The 21,212-nt window shown below is 35.7% G+C and overlaps 2 protein-coding genes across 3 annotated transcripts in view; one reads left to right on the forward strand and one right to left on the reverse strand.

Moving 5' to 3' along the window:
• LOC118270399 (uncharacterized) overlaps window positions 1-8,668 on the forward strand; it is a 44,060-nt gene extending 35,392 nt beyond the window's left edge. For both annotated transcript variants that reach the window (XM_050697853.1, XM_050697854.1), the window contains exons 5-11: window positions 42-184; window positions 1,584-1,684; window positions 2,052-2,154; window positions 3,517-3,601; window positions 5,119-5,274; window positions 5,749-5,921; window positions 8,499-8,668. In XM_050697853.1, coding sequence (XP_050553810.1) covers window positions 42-184; window positions 1,584-1,684; window positions 2,052-2,154; window positions 3,517-3,601; window positions 5,119-5,274; window positions 5,749-5,921; window positions 8,499-8,649 — 912 coding nt within the window. In that variant the 3' untranslated portion in view covers window positions 8,650-8,668. The remainder of the gene's footprint in view (window positions 1-41; window positions 185-1,583; window positions 1,685-2,051; window positions 2,155-3,516; window positions 3,602-5,118; window positions 5,275-5,748; window positions 5,922-8,498) is intronic.
• Window positions 8,669-10,914: 2,246 nt separating this feature from the next.
• Window positions 10,915-20,940, reverse strand: LOC118270763 (cytochrome P450 4c21-like). The gene is made up of 10 exons (XM_035586531.2): window positions 20,544-20,940; window positions 20,019-20,108; window positions 19,580-19,690; window positions 19,009-19,194; window positions 18,238-18,434; window positions 17,356-17,425; window positions 16,783-16,972; window positions 12,293-12,441; window positions 11,612-11,791; window positions 10,915-11,084 (listed from the first exon to the last, which is right to left on the reverse strand). The coding sequence occupies exons 1-10, from the start codon at window positions 20,689-20,691 to the stop codon at window positions 10,933-10,935; spliced, it is 1,473 nt and encodes a 490-aa protein (XP_035442424.2). The 5' UTR covers window positions 20,692-20,940; the 3' UTR covers window positions 10,915-10,932.
• Between the last annotated feature and the right edge of the window lie 272 nt (window positions 20,941-21,212).

Here is a 21,212-nt window from a genome sequence, read left to right on the forward strand (position 1 = left end):
TTCTAATCTCTTTTCTATTCTAATACGTCTTCCATTCCCAGGGTCCTCATCACCAGCCCTACGGCGGCCACGTATCACACCCATCGACAATAGTAGTGAGACCCCACAGTGCTGGGCCACCACCAGTATCAGAACACTTCGAGAGCGAGAACTGGCCACTCTCTGGAGCTCCACTTGGCACTGAGTAAGTATCCAATGATTGTTCAATATGGAAATAATGTTTATAAAAGAAGCACTCGGTTCCAACGCCATACTATGTAATATTGAAAATAATATTTAAACAAAACAACTATCATGTAGTTTGATAGATGGTGTTGGGATTGAGTTACATCGTGATATGGTTTCGTTACCAGCAAAACATAAGGGTGCTAGGTTTGACAGCAATTTTGCCTCGCTTTGAGGTACTGCATGTGGTATGGCGTCATAGATCTATGTGCTGACAATGTACATAATTATGATAAGGATGATGAATTAAATGAAGATGGTTCATTTAATAAAGATTGTTCTATAAATATCAAGCCTTAACACGTTAACTGCCACGTAGGTCACCGGTGACCTACGATAGTGGAGGATTTGTCTTCAACAGTTTTCTGATGGCAGTTAAAGGCTTTATTACTTTTATTAATGTCTAATTGAGAAAAGATCATTTGTGATTTAAATAATCTTCAAGTTTTACTATAAATACAACAGCATGAATATTTCTACAGAAGTTAATTTTGTTATGACTAATTTATGACCCTCGATCCATACGCTTTCGTATAGAAAAGCCTCGTAAGATATAATCTTAGATCTTTGTCTAAGATTACCAAATATTATATAACTTTGTTTTTAAGCAAAATATTTTAGCATTTCGATAAACAAATTAATATTTAAATCCAATTAATAGATTTCACCTGTTACGATACAAATGAAATAAATTAGTAAATCTTCTTGTCGTCCATATTTATGGCATTTGGTAGCATCGTCATTTATTTTATGGATGTGGAGAAAGTTGCAAACGTCAGGGCCTTGGGAACTTCAGCCTAAAGTGTATTTTAATTGACCATTAATCAATAACGAATTGAAGGTCATAATACTGTGGGATACAAAAATTAAGATCATATGAGAGATTTAGACACCATTGACAAACGGTGAAAGATATCATCGTGAGTAAACCTGAGCTTATAATTTCTAATTATAAGTTTGAAACCGCATTGAGCAAGCGTGGTGATAAATGCTCAAACCTTCTCCGTCTGAGAAAATGCCTTTGTTCAGCAGTGGACACTTACAGGCTATTGATGTGATGTGAGTAGGTTGCAATTTAAAAAGTAAGATTTCAGTAGGAGATGTATATGTTTAGCGGTGGATTAAAAAGGGCTGACAATGATAATAGTCAATATTTAATTTACGGCGTCTTTTGTGTCAGCAACAGATTTTTTGTGCATCACATTTCATTCGTCAATTCAAGGTCATGGGGTGGGGTTGAGAGTGGATCATATCATGTGCAAACATTAATTTATTGGTGATCATGGTGACTTAATTTTTATTCATATTAGTTAGTTTCTCAATAATATAATATCTAATCATTTATTCATCTTCCACAGCTACATCATTGGCGATATCCATCGAAACGCAATATCTAACTTCAAACCGACACTAAATGACGCTAACGACATCAACGCATGGGGACTTGGTATGCCACCAGGTAAGTCAATCAAACCCAATATTCTGGACTCAATTACAAAAGTTGAGAAATTATTGTAGTATAATCAGGAACATGTGTATGCTATGAAAAAAATATGCTCTGATAAGACATACATCATAACTTCACGCCTGTCTCCCATAGGGTAGGCCTCTGCCTATACAATGGACCACCAATTGCTACGAATCTTACATACCTCTTTCATCGACAGTCATCGATCTTTTCATGCATCCACGTCGATTAAAGGTGCTTTTAATTTAGCTCTTATTTAATAATTATATCGATCGTTCTGATATGTCCAGAAGAATAGAACTAAAATTCGGCGACTTCAATAATTCTGTTTATAAGTTATCATGTCTTAATCCCTCAGGACCATCGAATGTGGGTGAAGTTGCAGTGAGCAGCAATATAGCACAGAACGTGGCAGCATCGGCTTCTATACCTCAGAGAGTAGTCGTCGCTAATACTGGAAGGTAAGAATTAATTATTACAACAATGAAAGCATTGTTCACAGTTGTGAATTAACCGTTTCTCTTACAGATTTTAAACGCCAATCTCTGAACCATTCCTATCATTTTTCTACCTCTGTATCCCAAAGAAATCAATGATTCATAAAAAATGTGGTCATAAAAAACAAAAACAATGTAAATATAGTCTGAACACTACAAATATCAACACAGTCATCAATTTGACTGCATGGTTGGCGCGGTGACTGAGCGAACAGCGGTGGCTGTGTGATCCATAAATGATTGTTTCAAATCTGAGTGATTGTGAAATTGTACGTTCAAAATCCTATTAAAAAAGCATTTTCACTGATTTCCAAAATTCTAACATGAATCGAAACACTGAAACACACAAATTGAGCAATTTCTTATCAAACTAAGGCAGTTGTCCCACCGGCAACGATGAACGAGAAACCAGTAGAGCTAGAACTAGTGAAACGAAACAAAACAAAACAAACTAGTGAAGCGAGCACTCGCCGGCAGTGTGAACAGTCGGCGATCAACTATTTGTATATGCATCTCTTTTGTTTACACGGAAAGTATATCTATTGTACGTTTCTTGAGCGAGAAAATACGGCTATTTTCTAAAACGATAACGACGACGAAAATTTGAACGACTAACTATCGGCGATAGTTAGTCGTTCACTCGCCGTTGGTGGGACAGCTGCCTAAAGTTACGTTGTTTGTTGTTCATAGTGAAAACAGAATAAAGCCTTAATATAGATATTTCGCTCAGCGACCCAGATAATGTCATGACTCAGAACTCAGAAACGTCTGACCCAAATAAGCTAAAAAGGGAAACAGCTCTAGATGTTTTTAAGGCAACCATAACAAATGCTTCTATGGAAGAACATCCTACACTAAACATGATTTTGATGAAGATAATAACAAATATAGTATTGATGATAATAAAGATGATACTATCGGTGAATATAAAGAAGATTTGAAGTAAAATTATAATAAAATATGCATTGTTTAGATACATGTACGTGATTGAAATTAGGATGATTCAAATATGGTTATATCTCTAATAGAATAGTTTCCTGATGTTAGTCATAAAGTTGAAATGAAAGTTCACCTTTATGGCTTGTTGGAATCGTCTCGAAGTGATGGGCACTTCACATTTTATTTTCCTTTTTGTCATGAGTCTTGTTTGATGGTACTATTTCTTCCATTTGTATTTAAATATCCACTATTGCATACATGAATTTCATCTCTTGTTTGTATCAAGATAAATCTTTAATTTTCACCATGACTTTTATGACAGTTTAATAGTTATTGTTTCTTTTTCAATCAATCAATAGTGATAAGTGATTTATTTTTTACTTCCAGACCCGTGGGACCCCCGAATCCGTACTATCGAGCAACTAAAAAAGTAACGCCGAAAGATCCGCTTCTAGCTGAAAAGGAGGCATTGGTAAGTTTATATATTTTAATAAATTGAGCACCACCGCACCTTGTGGTGAGATCAGAGCACCTATAATACTTTTGTAATTACCCCTACTATTATCATTTGTGTCGAAAAAGCCAACTAAGGGACTAGACATTTGAAATAGATTGGGCTGCACAAATGCTACTTCAAATCACCTATGCCATCTAAACAGGTACAGACTTACATTAATGCAACAGGTTCTTTAATTTAACATACCAGGCCACAGTCGATACCTGTTTCAATGTATACCACCCATAATTTTATACCTTCGAGCATTAACGTTGATTAGACTACTGGCAATATTTTTGATCTCGTGATAAAATAGCGGTAACAAATGCTTCTAGTGATTTACCAGGAGATTGTAGTTGAGATCATTTGTTTAATTAGGGTAGAGGAATATTTTAATACGACGCACTGCTTATCTTTTTGGTAGTCATGTGTCATGTCATGTGTGATAGGAAATCTGGCATTTCCTATTTCCTCATCTAGTTATTTGAAAGATTGACGTGTAAAAGAGTTACATTGTAACCTATTTGCAAAAATAAATATCATAAATGTGTAAATGATATAAATTGTAGTTCAATTTCGAATAGTAATGTATTGTTGTTGTTAGTATTATTGAGAACTGATCATAACCTCGTTGGTACTGTAACTATAGGCCTCTAGTTCATTTATTTCACGGAACTTTTTTTTTTTTTTTTTTTTTTTTTTATTTAATATTTCATCTGCAATCAGTCCCAGGACTATAAGCAAATAGGTTGAGTGGTCTAGAACTCACGGAACTTGATGATAAAAAATATATTATGAAACTTGCAATATAATTTCCAACGGCATTGTAGTCCGCCCTATCATTAATTTTTGGTCAAAGTATGCGTAGAAAGTGTATGTTTAAATCATTAGGGCAAAAATATCGATTAAGTAATAAAAACACGTGGTGAATAATTATCATGGAGTAGAAATGCCTTGCTTTCTAATCCCATAAGTGGTAATAGAGGTGCCTTGTGAATTTTTATTACTGAATTTATTATATTTAATGTGTGTTTCTATTCTTTAGCTGTACTTTCAAGGAAACTTTTAGAACAAAAGTTAATATTTTAAGCTATAGGGTATTTCAATTAGCCATGCAGGGGTTTTTCGGAGCTACTATATACTCTTTTAAGTGTTTCATCACATCAACAGCATATACATATAATAAGCATATACATTATGGATGCAATACAATATGCAATGCAATACAATAAGCATATACATTATGGATGCAATAAATACTTGAATACTTTATAAGTGGTCTTAATAACCTTAGAAAGTATATAAATTGCAACTCGGAAAAAGTCACATACTTACTTGCTTTGCCGTTGGTAAATTTCGTGCCCGCACGCACCCTGATGCATGAGAAGTGGGTGTCTTAAACCTCCGGGTCACCATAATATTACCACAATTTAAGTGTTTAAATCTTAATATTTATGTCTTATTTGATTAACATAACTTCCCTTAATTTCCAGATTCGAGCAGCATCAATAGCGGCTCGAGCACCTCCGTCTCCTGTCAGGGATGAGATACTGAGGGTATCTGCAGTCAAGCTGAAGGAGACCAACAGAATAAAGGCAGAAACCGAACTGGTGAAACAACAGCAGCAGATATTGGCTGCACAGGATCCAGTAAGTGATTAGTGGATTTTATGAATATTGACTTTATAGGACTACCAACTATTTATTACTAATGACTTCTTATAACTACTGACTTCATATGACTAAGGACTTCTTGCGACTTCTATCGTGTTATCTTATCTTCAACCTTCTAGATCCCTGTAGCTTACTATTTTGTTATGACAAGCTTTCAATAAAATAATTCAGTGTTTATTTCGTTCTATACTTCAAACCACTTAGCTTAATATAGATGAGAGACAATATTTGCACTAGAACTGTGTTCACTCAGAACATAATATTGAAAGTCTATAAGAGAAAGCTTTCATTCTAAAGTGTCATTCTAATAATCGCAAGAACAAAAATAATAAATGTGAAAGCACATTTTCAAAAAAATACGTCATTATATTCTTTGTTTCTGTGTTTGTTACACAAAATATTACGTCAAACTAATAGTATGTTTAACAATTTTAATCATTAACCTTCCAGGAAACGATAGCAGCAGAGAAGTTCTACGGAGCACTGGTGGACAACGTAGACGCACTGCTGGGCCAGATGGGTGCCACCGACCTTGGATGCAGGGAGAGAGCCGTGTGTTCCCTGTACGGTGACCCCTTCAAGCATACGCCATACAGTAACCTCGTTTCTGGACATCTTAGCAAGTGAGTATTATCCTCAAAAAAATGATGTTATTATGGAAATACAGTTAAATTTAAGGTATGGAAATGCCTAGCGGGTTACCGTGGTTCGGGCTTGAAAAGTAGGAGTAGGAACGTAGTGGTTTTTAGTCAGTAAGGGTGTGACCCTCCCTCTCACCTCACCCAAGGCGGTAGAAGTCATTGGATGATTTTTACAATACTACCATGTTTAAAATTGGCAATATTTCTATCAGAAAAGAAATAATTGGAGGTGGTGATTTCTTTAAAAAGCAAATAATTTGAATCTAATCGTCTCTACTTATTTCTGTTGACCTCCCCGGTAATAAAATAAATAGCATAACATATTAAACTACCCTTAGTCCATTATACAACAGTCCAATCATGGCAAAGTATCTATACCCATTTCAGAAAACGAGTCCAATACCATTACTCATTTCAATATTTGTTCTCCATACTCACAAACCATATAATTATATCAAGCAGCTGCTCCGTCAATATCGTCCCCCATTTGCGCACGAGTGTCCCACTGTGCACATAAACACAGTATTTGTGCGAAATGACAGTAATCCCCGCGGCACGTGTCATTACCGTCTGTCATTCGTCATGGTTCGTGATTGTTATGAGGTGCAGTGCTTTGGTGATCGTCAGGAAGTCTTTGATGCGAATGATTTTCTATAAAATAAGTAAGGTCAAGCCTTTTATCCTCGAAGGGTAAGCAGAGGTGCACCTGTTCATTACGGCACGTAAAGTCATTGTGCAATGTACACCCACTTTTCACCAGTTGTGTTATAATATAGGAAATATTTAATTAATCCAGTAAAATAAACTATTTTGTAAGAAAGTGTTTTGATATTTTCAACTAAAGTCAAATATCTTGAAGTTTAATTAATTACCTATTATGTTATCGGATTTCTCACGTAACTGTTTGACAGAACTCGCTCATATTTAAGATCTTGAAGTTTATTTTCCCAAAGCGACATGTATGATAGGGATTTGTTTTACTTTCACAAATCCTTAAAATTAATTAAATTGACTTATATCTTAAACATTTTCAGCGATCATAGTGTAGTTTTTAAGAATATTTTCTCGTAACACCTTTTACTGGTTTAACTAAAAATCACGGATTACTCACGTAAATTAATTGATCGCCGCGTCTGCACACACTACTCATGATAAAGAGTCATTTTGTGACTTGAAACTAGTAGAGCTTTTTCCATTAAGTGAGTAAACCGCGTGTTTTATTTAATTTAGTACGTCTCACGGCAGTTAGTATAAAAATGTCTTACTTAGTTTATTTGCGCTTAAAAAACAAAGCCTCATTACCGTTTCAAACATCGTTAACGATTCAAAGAAGACAATAAAGTTATTAACCTCCTTCTGTACTCCTAAATACATTATTTTGTGATTATAGTTTTACCTTGACATTCATACCAAGTGCTCTACAATTCTAAATTATGTCTTATGAGCTTTCATTGAAGAATGATTATTCAAGGTATAATTAGTCCGGAGCTGCAGACTGCCTAGTGGGTGTACCGGGGCTCCGGCTCGAAAGGTAGTAGTGGGAACGAGGTGGTTTTAGTCAGTAAGAGACTAATACTCCCTCTCTCTCTCGCCCAGGGCGATTGGATTATTTTCCCCCTTTAAAAATACATAATTAAAAATACATAGTTAGAGTACCTTCAAGATTGACTTAAATATGATCAAATACAACATTATCATTAATAGTATCAAATGTATAATGAAAATAATAAGATGCTTTTTCTCTAGAGATGTACTATGTAGTTCTACGGAGTATAGACTCCGTAGAAGTAATAGCTAAACTATGAAACTATGTGACCGTTTTCACCGTAGCAAGAGATTGATTTTTATTATTATTTAATTAATTTAAGTTGTTCCAAATATTTTGCCAAAGATATTCATTTAGTTTGTCAGATCAAGTTATTTTTTTGATTTAACAGTTATTTTGGCATACATACGTTGTTTCACCAATCGATTGCCCCTAATTTTTATACAAATCGATTCTGGAAAATTTTACCAGCCTTTCAAATGCTTTCGTTTTTTATTTCGACCTTTCTAAGTCTATAATTTAAACATTTGGAGTCAACCGGTTTGAGTCCGGATTGGTAGTAGGCATAAAGCTTGCTAATATTAAGGGCATTAACATGATTAATAACTAGATATCATATCTACAGTAATAATTCGTTTGTCTATAATTAATTTATCTATACCAATATTATAAAGCTGAAGAATTTGTTTGTTTGGACGCACTAATCTCCGGAACTACAGGTCCGATTTGAATAATTCTTTTTGTATTGGGTAGTGCATTTATTGAGGGAGGCTATATGCTACAAAACATCACGCTATGACCAATAGGAGCCAAGCAGAGCGGGTGAAACCGCGCGGAAGTAGATATTTATATTATAATTAAACCAAAAAAACCCAATAATACTTTGCCCGACACGGTAGTCAAACCCGTGACCCATTGTCCGGCAGTCACACTAGCGACCACTCGACCAACGTGGCAGTATTTACAAATATATTTACAACATATTACAATATTTTTTAATTTCTTTTTTTCAGGGATTCCAGTGAGCTCGTTCCAGCTGGCGACAGCATGATGGCCATAAACTACTACCGATACGTGCAGGCTGCACGTGATGGACAGGAACAGAAGGACTGCCTCGTATCATACCCCAACTGCGACATAGACTTCAATAAAACCGGAAAATGAATTAATTAAAAATTAATTAATAATTAATTATTTAATCAAAATTATTGCGTTAAATAATTAATCGTTTAATCATAATTATTATGTTAAATGATTAATTATTTAATCAAAATTATTTTATTAAATGATTAATTATATAATCAAAATTAATACATTCATATTTAAATGATTCTAATTAATGAATGAAACAATGCACAGAGAATTGAAGACATTCAATGAATTTACTTTTTTTGTTCGTTGAATGAAACAAAAAATACGGCAATTTATTTTCAAGGTCTGTTTTATAATTATTTATAATGTCAATTGACAAGAAAAATGTACATATATATGTAGATGTAAACAAAAAAAGCTATTCTTTTTAATGTGAAAAGGTGCTAAATTTATTTATTTTTTGTAATTTTAATTAGGTAGATATAAAATCTAAATTATTGTATGTAATTATAAATGAGCCATGTTTTCTATTTATATCTTAGTTTATTATATATTTTTCGTAAAACTTCGATGTATATTGGAATCTACGGAATACTAGGTAGATAAATGGCTGTTTTACCTGATAATATCTTCTGTCTCACGCAATTACTTTTATTTAGTAAAGGACAGAAGACAATTCGGGTAAATACGCATTATACGGCCGTTGCCATTACCAACCTCTCTTAAACTCTTTGTGTGATCCACAAATTGTTGTTTTGGGTCTGGGTGTCGTGTGTATGTGAACTTGAGTGTTTATAATCGCACCCACGGCACAGGACATAAATCATAATGTGGGTAACGTTTAAAAAAAAAATACAAAAACAAAATGAAAGTCACGGTTTACTCATGTACATTAATGAAGAAAAGCTCTACTAGATTCGAGTCACAAAGGGACTCTTCATCATGAGCAGTGTGCTCTGTCGCAGCGACGCTAGTCATCGCCGCATTTCACGCTGTGATTTCTTAGTTAATTTAATATGTCATTAATATGTCATTTTCATTTTTCCGTTTCACAAACCTATAAGTGACACATAAAGGTTAAGGTAAGGGGTTTGTTTACGTGTCTTCCCAAGCTAAGCAACCCTTAATTAAGTGATTGTTTAGGGGTTGTTAGTGGCAACGGCCTTAGGTATCATAGTCTTCTGTAATGTAGGTACGAAGGCATTTAGTACATTTGATATAATTCCTACATTTTGCATTTACTATGGAGTTTAGTTCTGACAGCTACGTCCAAAACATAGGTTTAGTAGCAACAAGTTATTTATTCTTAATATTAAGTACTAACTAACTGGAGACTGGCTTTGATTCGATTCATAATACACTTTAAAAGACCTTAAAATAAGGTTTAATTTACTTTAAAAAATATTTTTTTAGTAAAATTTCATAAAATTATTTTTTTAATTAAGATTATTATTTTTAAATTAATTTATTTTTAATGAGTCACTCGGAGTCAGTCAGGTGAATCATTAATTTATTGCTATAGATGTAGTACCACCAAGTCACTAGGACATTAGTATTTATTTATTATTTTAAATTAAATGAAAAAATTGCTCAATAAAATTTCTTTTAATTTATTTTTAATTAACATTAAATTATTTCGTTACAATTATTGTAGAAAGTTGTATTTATATTTCTGTTAAATATACGATAACAATTTATTTTGTATTTTATTTTATCTTATAAACAAAACAATGGTTTGCTTAAAAATGCTGTGAGTTAAGTGTGAGAGAGCCATGCCCTCGGTGCGATTGGCTCGACCGGAGAGCTATGATGGCATCACAGAAGAACCGACGTGAAACAACGCTTGTTATAAATGTAAAAGTTTGTTTGTTTGGATATTTGTCCGTCAATCGCGCTCAAAATACGGAACAGATTTTGATGAAATTTTGTATACAGACAGGGTATTACCTGACTTGTGATAGAATACTTTACATGCAGAAGCTAGTAGTAATAAATAATGCAGACAGGAGAGTTAAGAGGACTCATCAAATAAATTATATGGACCTCGATTAAAATTCTCTAGGTTTTTTTAATAAAAAATAAATCTTTATCCAATTTTGAACGAAATATATTTATTTTTATTTTATAATGTAGTGATAGACATATTGAAATTCACTACGTTTACTCATACTTGACATTCAATACCAAATTATAAAAATAAAAATAACAATTTTATTTTGTTTTTTACATTTACATTAACACAAAATAAAAATAAAAAACACACATCAATAATAAATTCGTCATCATTATAAAATTTATTTTACAAAACATTTAATCAATATTTTTAATTATAATTTTTTTTTTTTCAAGTTAGTTTCAATTTCTTCTCACTATGCGTACCGGCGCTGTAGTCGTTTTTAGTACCATGTCTACTTTAAACCTCATATCGTTTACATTAGATATTATTTTGTATTTGCGCAGGAGATGAGAGAGAGTTGTCTTCATTGAAACCGTTGCATAGGCTTTACCTGGTAGGAGATACATTATTTAATTTAATAAAAAAGTAACAAACAATTACACATTTCAAACATACGGTAAAGCATAATATGACTGTGTGTGTGTGTGTGTGTGAGACATATTTTGTTTGAGAGCCCTCCTTTGGCAAGAATAGACTGGACTAGCTCAATCTGAGTGATATCACAGCACAGAAATTCGACGTGAAACAACGCTTGCGTTGTATTTTGTTGTGTAAGTGAAGTTCCCAATCTTCCCAATTTCCACTCACACTCCACACATTCTACAACAACCCTTGAATTCATAACCTCCAAAAGGCCGGCAAAGCACTTGTAACTCGTTTATCGGCTTACACCATTAAAAAATAAATAGATCATTGGTAACACTGCCACTACTAAATCAATTAAGGAACATTGTTTTGAGAGACACACAGTATATGTAGTGGGAATAAACAGTATTCAGATTGTATAACACTTAAAAAAAAAAAAGACTTGAAATATACCTTGAAATATATATAATACCTATATATACAGTAACTTACCTATACACGATCGTTTTCCTAAACTAAATCCATAGAAGGCATTGTTCCCCATAGCCGTCACGCTGGGATCCAGCCATCGTTCAGGTCTGAATGCCTCAACATCGTCACCAAATATGGGACTCCTGTGGGCACCCCGAGCGAGGATCACGACCTGGCTGTCTGCTCTCATTGTGTAGTTTTCTGAAACACACAACACATTAGGTCCTTAAATAAATTTTAATTAAGCATAGTTCAGGTTCTGGAACCTTTTGGAATTTTCTTCGAGCCGTGTAGTTTAGCTCGATAAAAATCTTACTTCTTACTAATATTATGAACGCCAATGTTTGAAAATAAGTAAATGTTTGAAGGTCAAAATGGCTGAAGGGGTCATGATGAAATTTTGAACAGGGGTAGATTATGGTTTGGAATAACACATAGACCATTTTTCATCTTACCGGACCGCAGGCAAAGCGCTGGTAGAAGGTAGTAATAATATAATTATCAAACAATTCACAAAATAAAATGAATTTTTAGAGTAGGTACGCGTCAGAAACCCAACAGTTTGACTGTAATTGTATTCTCTAAACTAAGTGAGATACTTAAGCAAATAACGATAAAAAATAGTTATAAGCACTGGATAAGTACTATAATAATATGTATAGTCTTTTTAGGCAGTAATTTTGCTTTCAATATAATACTTACTAAGTTTAACATCCCTATCTACATATCTCAGCAATGCAGGTCCAATAGGGAACACCCTGAGAGCCTCCTTGATGACAGCCTCCGTGTAAACCAGGTGCTTGATGTCATCCTTCTCAATGTCTCTGTCAGGACCTAGAACTTGTATTATTCTGGAAAGAGGGATGAAAATTATGTTAATTCATCATCTTCCATATTTCGATAATTCTGCTGTACTACACAGACTTTTTTACATAAGATTTGCAAAAATTGACAAGCTTGGCGGGCTGATTGGAGTTAGCAGAATAATAAGTAATCAGAGAAATCATATGTTCCTTCCGTTGTTGTCCCACACTAGAATTTTCTTCTGTGTCGTGGGTGCATTTACAAACATATAAGTTCACATACACATCACACCCAGATCCGAAACAAAAATTCGTGGATCACACAAAGAGTTGCTACATGCGGGAATCGAATCCGCGACACATTCCGCAGCAGCCGGTTGCCCAGCGACCACGCCAATCGTGCCTTAATCCTCTCAATCTCTATCCTCTGTCCCCATTCTCCAATCTTCAAATCCTTAAATCTCTTATGCCTAAGCCGATAACTTCTCTGGTTCTACAGGTGTCTATGGGCTGCGCAGATTGCTTACGATCAGGCAATCCGTCCGTATTAGATCAACGGATGATGGAAGGAACAAGTTTCAATGCTTTCGACTGCACAGTTGGCGCGGCAAGTGGCTACCGCTCAACATGTGGCATGTTTGATTCCCGCACGGAACAACTGTTTGTGTGATCCACAAATTGTTGTTTCGGCTCTGGGTATCATATCGACGCTGGAAAGGCAAAATGTATTAACCGCCATTATGTGAATTGTTCAGTAGAGCGATTTGAAGTTTCAAATTTTGCAAAAAAAATCATAACTAATTAATTACTGGAGCTTTTTCATTGAAACTCAAAATAGTTATTACGAATAACGTTTACTATGAAATGTAATAATAGAAAATAATGTAAGTGTCTTCGTGTCCAAGATTTTGGAGTTAATACAATGCAGGCCATAATCTTGGTTAGGTAAAATTGACTTAAGTCAGTTGACCGTACTCACCGTGTCCAGGTAAAACATGTTTTAACGAACAAAAAGCTGCATAAATGAGCTAGATAAAATGTGTTATATTCTGTACAGCATACTAACACGTCTAAGTAAAATGTTTTATCAGGCCCGGTCAAGTCAAACCATGAAAACTAAAATGTCTTATCTTGCATTAAGCTAAAGTTTTCGCTGGGCTTTAAGTATTATCTCACAATATTAATGAATAATGGAAGTTACGGGTAAAACTAAATAACGCAAAAAAAAATTTTAAAAGGACTTTTCATCGCAAAATGAAGAAAAAATATAAAGCACTTACTTCTGAGATCAATCAGTCTTAAAAAAACCGGCCAAGTGCGAGTCAGACTCGCCCATGAGGGGTTCCGTAGCAGCAAGTAGATGGCATAATATAAAAGTCATAAAATAACTTCGTTATACATAGTGTTTGTATGAACGACAAAGTTATATTTGCGTTTTTTGAAAATGCACTTTTTTATTACGTTTGATGGGTCGACGTTTAGCCGCTATCTTGCCTGGTGGTAAGTGATGACGCGGCCTACGATGGAGCACGTCTGCCCATAACCAACCTATTCACTCGGGCCTTGAAAACACCCAGGTTATACCCATCAGGAAACACAGACTCCGGCAAAGAATCCCACTCTCTAACAGTTCGCACATGGAAGCTTGGAGTGAAGCGCTTCGTGCGAGTGGGTGGGATATCTACCATGAAACGGTGACGCCTCGCCGATTGTCTTGTGGTTCGATGATGAAAAGGACTCGGGGGAATCAAGTTGTGCAATTCCCCCACACACTCTCCGAAATGTATCTGGTAAAAAACGGAAAGGCTTGCAACCTTGCGCCTGTGTTCAAGGCTTTGAAGCCGGGCCTCTACAAGCGCATCATCATTGATGAGCTTCTTGGCACGCTTTTCGATGTTTTCTAGCGCTTTGATCTGGCATTTAGCCGAGCCGTCCCAAAGGTGAGAACAGTAATCCATACAAGACCGAACCTGCGCTTGGTACAGGCTCAGCAGTTGTTTCGGTGTGAAGTACCGTCTCACCCACCAGAGAATACCCAACTTTCTACCAGCCAGATGCGCCTTCGACTCTATATAAGAGCCGAAGTTTAGTGTAAGCGATAAAGTTACGCCCAGAAGCTCAAGATGATCCGATCCGCACGCACGGGTCTGGTTCTGGTCGAGCGGCGAGCTACCCTTGCTCGCCAACCGCAGACCCGCACTTACGGTGGCCGGAGATCGTCCCGCGATCTCCGACGCCCGGAGTGTCTCACGCGACGGCTGGGACGTGAGGAGGTTTGTTCTCTCACGCGCCCCGCCTTCTCCGTAGCTAGCATGACTGCTTCGCAAAAGGTGGAGACGGCATCCCAGTCCCCTTCGCTCCGCACCATGGCCTGAACCAGTGCCGGGCGCGAGAGGTCACCGTCGCCGACCACATCCCTGAGGACTTGGCGGTGCTCAGCCCATACAGGACACACCGCCACCGTTCACGGACGAGTTCTATTAGTATTATTTCTGAAAAAGTAATAATGATATCTCGTTCAAACCAATTTTCTTTGAAAGTTTCAAATGAAATTTACAGCATATATTTTTTTTTTTTTAGTTTTGTCCCTCCCATATTTTAAATGTTAGAGAGGGGGACACTCATTTTTCCACTTTGGAAACGTCTATCTTTCAAACAATTGATTTTAACGAAAAATGGTTTTAGGAACCTTAATGTCTTTTTTAAAGTATTATCGATAGACACCCATCACGAATAGGTTAAAACTTTTTGAATCAGTTCCATGTATGGGGTGCCCCTTTTAATTTATTAATTGTTATTCGAAATCCAAATAGCGGTTACCAGAATACATCAACCTACAAAGTTTCAACTATGTAGGCCCAACAGTTTTGCCATTTTGGTACGGAACATGGAAAGGCAATACTTTTAAGTATACCTAGTAGAGATCAGATATCACAAGTTAATAGGTACACTTGTACTTAGACTTATACTAATCAAATACAAAATGAAAAACAATCAGACTTTGGAAACATATTCAAGACATAGATAACATGAAACTTCATCAACATCTTTTGTATCAGTATTAATCTTATAAGTGTAAAATATAATCTCACTTAATCTTATATTGAAATAATGACTGCCTCCTTGGCCGAGTGGTTGCAAGTGCGATTACTGGGCAAGGGCAATACCCGGGTTGGGCGAATTATTGCTGGGCTTTTTTCGGTTTTTCGAAAATTTCTCAGTAATAGCATGGAATCTAGAAATGTGTCCGATGTATGGCAATAGGCTCACCTATTACATGGGACTTACAACATAAATTGTGAAAAGTGGGTGTACATTATACAGTGGCGTTACGTGGCATAATGTGCACCGCTGCCTATCCCTTCGGGGATAAAGAGCGTGACGATATAATAATAAAAAATAATCACATTTTGGAAAATTAAAAATCTTCTTCTATATCAACATCTTCTATATCAGTATCTGGTAAATTCTTTTTGGCATTACACGTTTGCAAACTAAGGTACTCCTCATATTTACGAACAGTGTATTGCGACAGCGAGCGTGAACTCCCTCGTCGACAGCGCATGGGTGACTGAAGCGCCCGCGCAACGCTCTCGGCCCTGATTAACAGCCGCGGTCTCGGTGAATGACAGTCTTGAACTACCGTCTAACCACCATAGTTTGGTATTTATCAATCTTTTTTGGGAGGGTTAACTCACAAATGCAATTAATTTTACATTAGGTAAATTAATTTAAGTGCTACAAACACATTAGAATAGCTTCAGGTAAAATTGTATTATCAACCATTTTAGTAATAAAATGTTTTGGATAAAATTGTTTTAACGTCCAAATAATTGTAACATGCAGAAAAGTAAAATGTTTTAAACGCAAAAAACATATATTTTATTTACAAGTAAATTGACTTATGTTTAGATTTTATAATAATTGCCAATCTGTAAAATGTTTTATTGCGTTACTTTTTAGAAAAATGGAAAGGTAAAGAGATTTAAAACCAATCTAGTTGTAAACTTAAGCAGGTATAAATGACTTATCAATAGTTTGTTACTATCATGTACGCTTTATGAGCCAAAGTAAAAAAATGAATGGATTTAAAACAAAAAAATATACGAAAAAGTCTAAAATCACCGATGTATTAACCGCCATCAAAGTGCTCAAATTAAGGCGAGACATAGACCATTCGAAAGAGAAAAATCAGGCGATTCCAACGGTATATATAACTCATTTTCGACCAAAGTGGCGCTTAATACATTTTGCCTTTCCAGCGTCGATATGTATGTGAAATTGTATCTTTGTAAACGCACCCACGACTCAGAAGAAAATCCTAATGTAGGACAACATTTTAAAAAAAGGAGGAAAAATTAATGCTGAATGTAGTAAACTCATACTAACTCTTTATACATCTTCTCTTGCACTTCAGGGTGTGTTCCAAGCAGGACTAGAAGGCAGGTGAGACAATTGGACGTGGTATCGAAGCCTGCCACTATAGCAGTGTCCACTTCTTCTTTTATCTCCTTGTCGGTAAGAGTATCATCGTTCTTCAGTTCCATTAGTAAACGCATGAAGGGCTTGTATCTTGTGTCTGGAAAAAGAATTCAGTTGGTGATATTTGCATGTTTTCTTAAAAAGCTACGAGCAAAATAATTGTATGTCAAAAGGTATAATTGTTGATCAAATGGTAAAAAATGGTAGTGCTAAATGAAAAGTCTTAAGTTCGTTTCCCTGATATGTATACACACAAAACATGTCTGTCTCTCTGTTTGTTCCGGCTAATCTCTAAAATAGCTGGGCCGATTTTGACGGGAATTTTATAGGCAGATAGCTAATGTACTAAAATGTAACTAGTTAGTAGGCTAGTTTAATTTTAGAAAAAAGTAAAGCTTCAAATGATATTACAAGTCATTATTCTATACAGACAAAGACGCAGGCAACAGCTAGTTATATATAAGTTTACAACGTACTCACTTGTCGTCGACCATTCGTTCTCTTTTTTCTCATTGGCCATTTTCATTTCAGCCTTTTTCCTCTCTATCACCTTGAACATGAGAAAACTTATACAATAAATTAAAATACTAATTCCACACACTATTACCCAATAAACGTACGTAATGAATCGCCATGAAAACATAATAGGATGTATTTTATTTTCGAATTAATATCAAAATATATTAGAGATACTTATTAAAAATTTTACTGACCACTTAAATAAATAGGTATACTTAGAAAAGTTACGTATAGATACATAATTATCATAATATTGTCATAAAAATATTTTTCAAGGTTGTTGGACGATACTTTTCTGAATTTCTGACAAAAGGCTCACCCCCTATTACATGGGACTTATAACACAAATAGTGAAAAGTGAGTGTACATTATTCAGTGGGATTACATGCCGCAATGTGCACCTCTGCCTACCCTTTCAGGGAAAAAAGGCGTGACGCCACTTATCTGAAAATCGTGATGAATTATTACCGTCGTGTATTATAAACTATCGTGAGAGATACTAAAATTAATGGAAACGATTAACTCACATGAATTAGTTGAAATGATTAGATAATGATACTTTTACACGTGTCATAATGACGCAGAATACGATACAATAACCTTACATTTTTTATGACATATGTACGTATCTAATTAATTTATGACATACTAAAAAAACACACACACTTTTCACCATTTATCAAACCATATATCGCGACACCAGGCATAATCCCAAACTGCATCCTTTTCGAAAATCTAAAGGCTAAATTATTTCATCTGAGCCATTCAAAAAATCCATTGAAAGAGCCCATTTTTAGCAGTAAGCTGATATACTGATGACGGATGCAAAATTAGGCAACTTACTTGATTGGCCATATCATCCAGCCTTTTAATCAGATGATCCTGTTTCTTCTTCAGCCCAGTCAGCCTGAAGATCAGGTCGCTATGTAGCAAGAAGTTCTGGAACCTATACACCACCAAGTTCATCACCTGGTCTGATGATTCCATGTACTTCTTTGCAAACTCTTTTACGCTTTCATCTGCTATACCGAATGCAGTTCCTGTAGATAAAATATTGGAGATATGTTAGAGTGGAATTTTTTCATTAAAGTTTCCTATTTGTCCAGGTTAGTCAGGTCTTCGTAACGAGCTTCGGGTTATATTCCCAGATTAAAAGTAAAACCTTTTGGATTTTCAAAATCCTCAGTGACATTGATCTATTCAGCTTCAGCCAGCGGATTAGCCCACGTTCCCGGGGAATAAAAAGTCATATCCGATCCTATCCTACCCAAATCAGCTTATACTCTGTCTGTATGCCATATTGTATAGGATGATTCCTTCCCCCCCCCCCCGCCCTTAAAAAATAATACCCTACTTGCTATACTTAAAAACGTAGTTTTAGTAGTAAGTTATGAAACCAGAATCCCAAGTTTGACAATCGCAATTCACTACCAATTATAAAAATTAATTTCTGTTCGTTAGTGTCGCTTAAATTCGAAAACACCTTGTTCGATTTGGCTAATTTCAATGTTAAATTATTTATGGAAGTCCAGAGAAAGTTTAACAGGTGAGAATTAATTATTGAAGCGGTACAAAGTTTGCCGGATCAGCTAGTACCTAATAGTTTATACTCACGGCTAAAAGTTTGGAAGGATATGACCCTCAAGTAGGGGGATATCTCGAAGGGTCCGCGGTCTGCGTGGACCTCCAGCTCGCCGACCAGCTGCTTGGCCATGTGGTTGAAGATGCCCAGGAAGTTGTGGATCACCGGCACTGTGAATGCTGGGTTCAGGAGCTTGCGGTGGCGCTGCCAGAATTCTCCTGGTATTTGAAGATGAATTTTTAGTTCAGAGAACCTAAATTAATTATTTTTTTAACAGTCTTAAATACTGGGGCTTACTATAAACGGTTGAACAACTGCTTGGAAAAATCTAATTTTAAGTGTAAAAATCTGTTCTAAATTAGCTGAAAGTTGGAATTACTGCAATACTGTGGCCAACTGGGGTGAAAATAGTTTTTTTTTTATGGTAGAAGCCGGTAAACGAGCAAACGGATCACCTGATGCTAAGCTATCGACACTCATAGCCAATAGACACTCAAAACTCCAGAGGTGGTTCAAGTGCGTTGCTAGCCTATTACGTGCTATAAAACCGTACTCTAAAAAGTATTTTATATATTGTGTTCCTTCAATAAAATGCCAACTAACCTGAAGATGTGAGCAATCCATTGCCGAGCCAGGTCCTCACGTAATCATAGATGAAGTGTTTGTGGAGGCAGTTGTTGGCCACCGTCAGGGCATCATCAGGGTCTGTTACCACTACACGTAGAAATAATATCTCGTTAGTGTTTAAGTCAAACTAAAATAAGAAAGCCCAGTGGTATTTTCAACATAGAGTAACATAACTCGACTGTACGTTTTGCGCGGTGGCTGGGCAACCGGCTGCTGCGCAAAGTGTGGCAGGTTGGATTCCCGCAAGAAGCAACTCTTTGTGTGATCCACAAATTGTTGTTTCGGGTTTGGGTGTCATGTGTATGTGAACTTGTATGTTTGTAAACACACCCACGACATATTAGGAAAAGCTAATGTGGGGCAATGTTCTTCATAAAAAATAACTTCATCCAACTAGTTAAACTCTGATACTTACGGTAATAGATTTGAGTTCCAATTTTCGCATGTAGGACGCCACCATTTTCCACACATTTCTCCGACATCTCTTTCAAAATCTCCCATATTTCTAGAAATAATGGCAAAATAAATAACTTTACTTACTTAGCAAACATAAAAATACCATTTAGTGAAATCACTTCATGCGCAGCTGAAGTATGCAATGTGTCTATAGTAGGGAAACCATTCATAACACACATCAATAGCACGCACCTTTCCGTATAAAAACATAGCTTATCGAGTCCATTTCCAGTGCTAAGCTATGTGTAGCAATGAATATGATTGGTGACAGAAGCTAACCACATCTCTGGTGGAAAACCACCATTACACTAGTTTAGCTGCTAAACAGCTGACTAAACAGCTGAATGTCACATTCAGGGTCATTGGTCAAAGCGTAAATTATTTCTCAGTAAGACCGCTGTTACCAGAATTTTCGGTTATAGTATTAGCTAATTAAACTAATACCTAATATCCAAAGAAAAAAACATATTTCAACTCCACATACTTTCAGTATCACCACTAATCAGATGTGTATGTCCCAAGATCGGTAGCTCGCCAGGGTAGGATGGTGGCAGCGGATGAGCTGGCCTCAGCCTCCTCACCAGCACCAAGCATGCGCACCACACCACGAACAGAAGCACAACACTAAGCATCTCAAGTTCTACTGGTACTACCAAACACTACGCGATATTTTATTCTTTTATACAACCTTGGAATAATGAAAAAATATTTAAAAAATTCTATGTAGATGGTGAAACATAGATAGGAGTAAGTAAGTAGTCGGTAGCTGAATTTATTTTAGTTATACAGTAAACAGTTATGACTGACGACATTCTTTATTACTTTTTAATATTTAAATTGTTATCTTCAAGTGAAATGGACGTAAACTTTGATTTTATTTGCTTTCTACCACATTGGATGGGTAGACATAAAATTTATTTATACCCACAGTTAGCAAACGCGTGTAAGGATAAATTGTCATTGATTTTTCTTTATAGGCACAATGACCGAGTCTTTACTTATGATATTATAAGGTACTTAAACTTGAAATATTTATTTTATGAAGAGCCTACGTTAAAAAAATAAGATTGAATAGTATACTTTGTTGATAGAATAATAAATTATCCTACTTTTTTTTGATGTTTCTGCTTTTTGGCAATCTATTTACCAACTG

This window comes from Spodoptera frugiperda, chromosome 13 (assembly GCF_023101765.2).
Source record: "Spodoptera frugiperda isolate SF20-4 chromosome 13, AGI-APGP_CSIRO_Sfru_2.0, whole genome shotgun sequence".
Lineage (NCBI taxonomy): Eukaryota > Metazoa > Arthropoda > Insecta > Lepidoptera > Noctuidae > Spodoptera > Spodoptera frugiperda.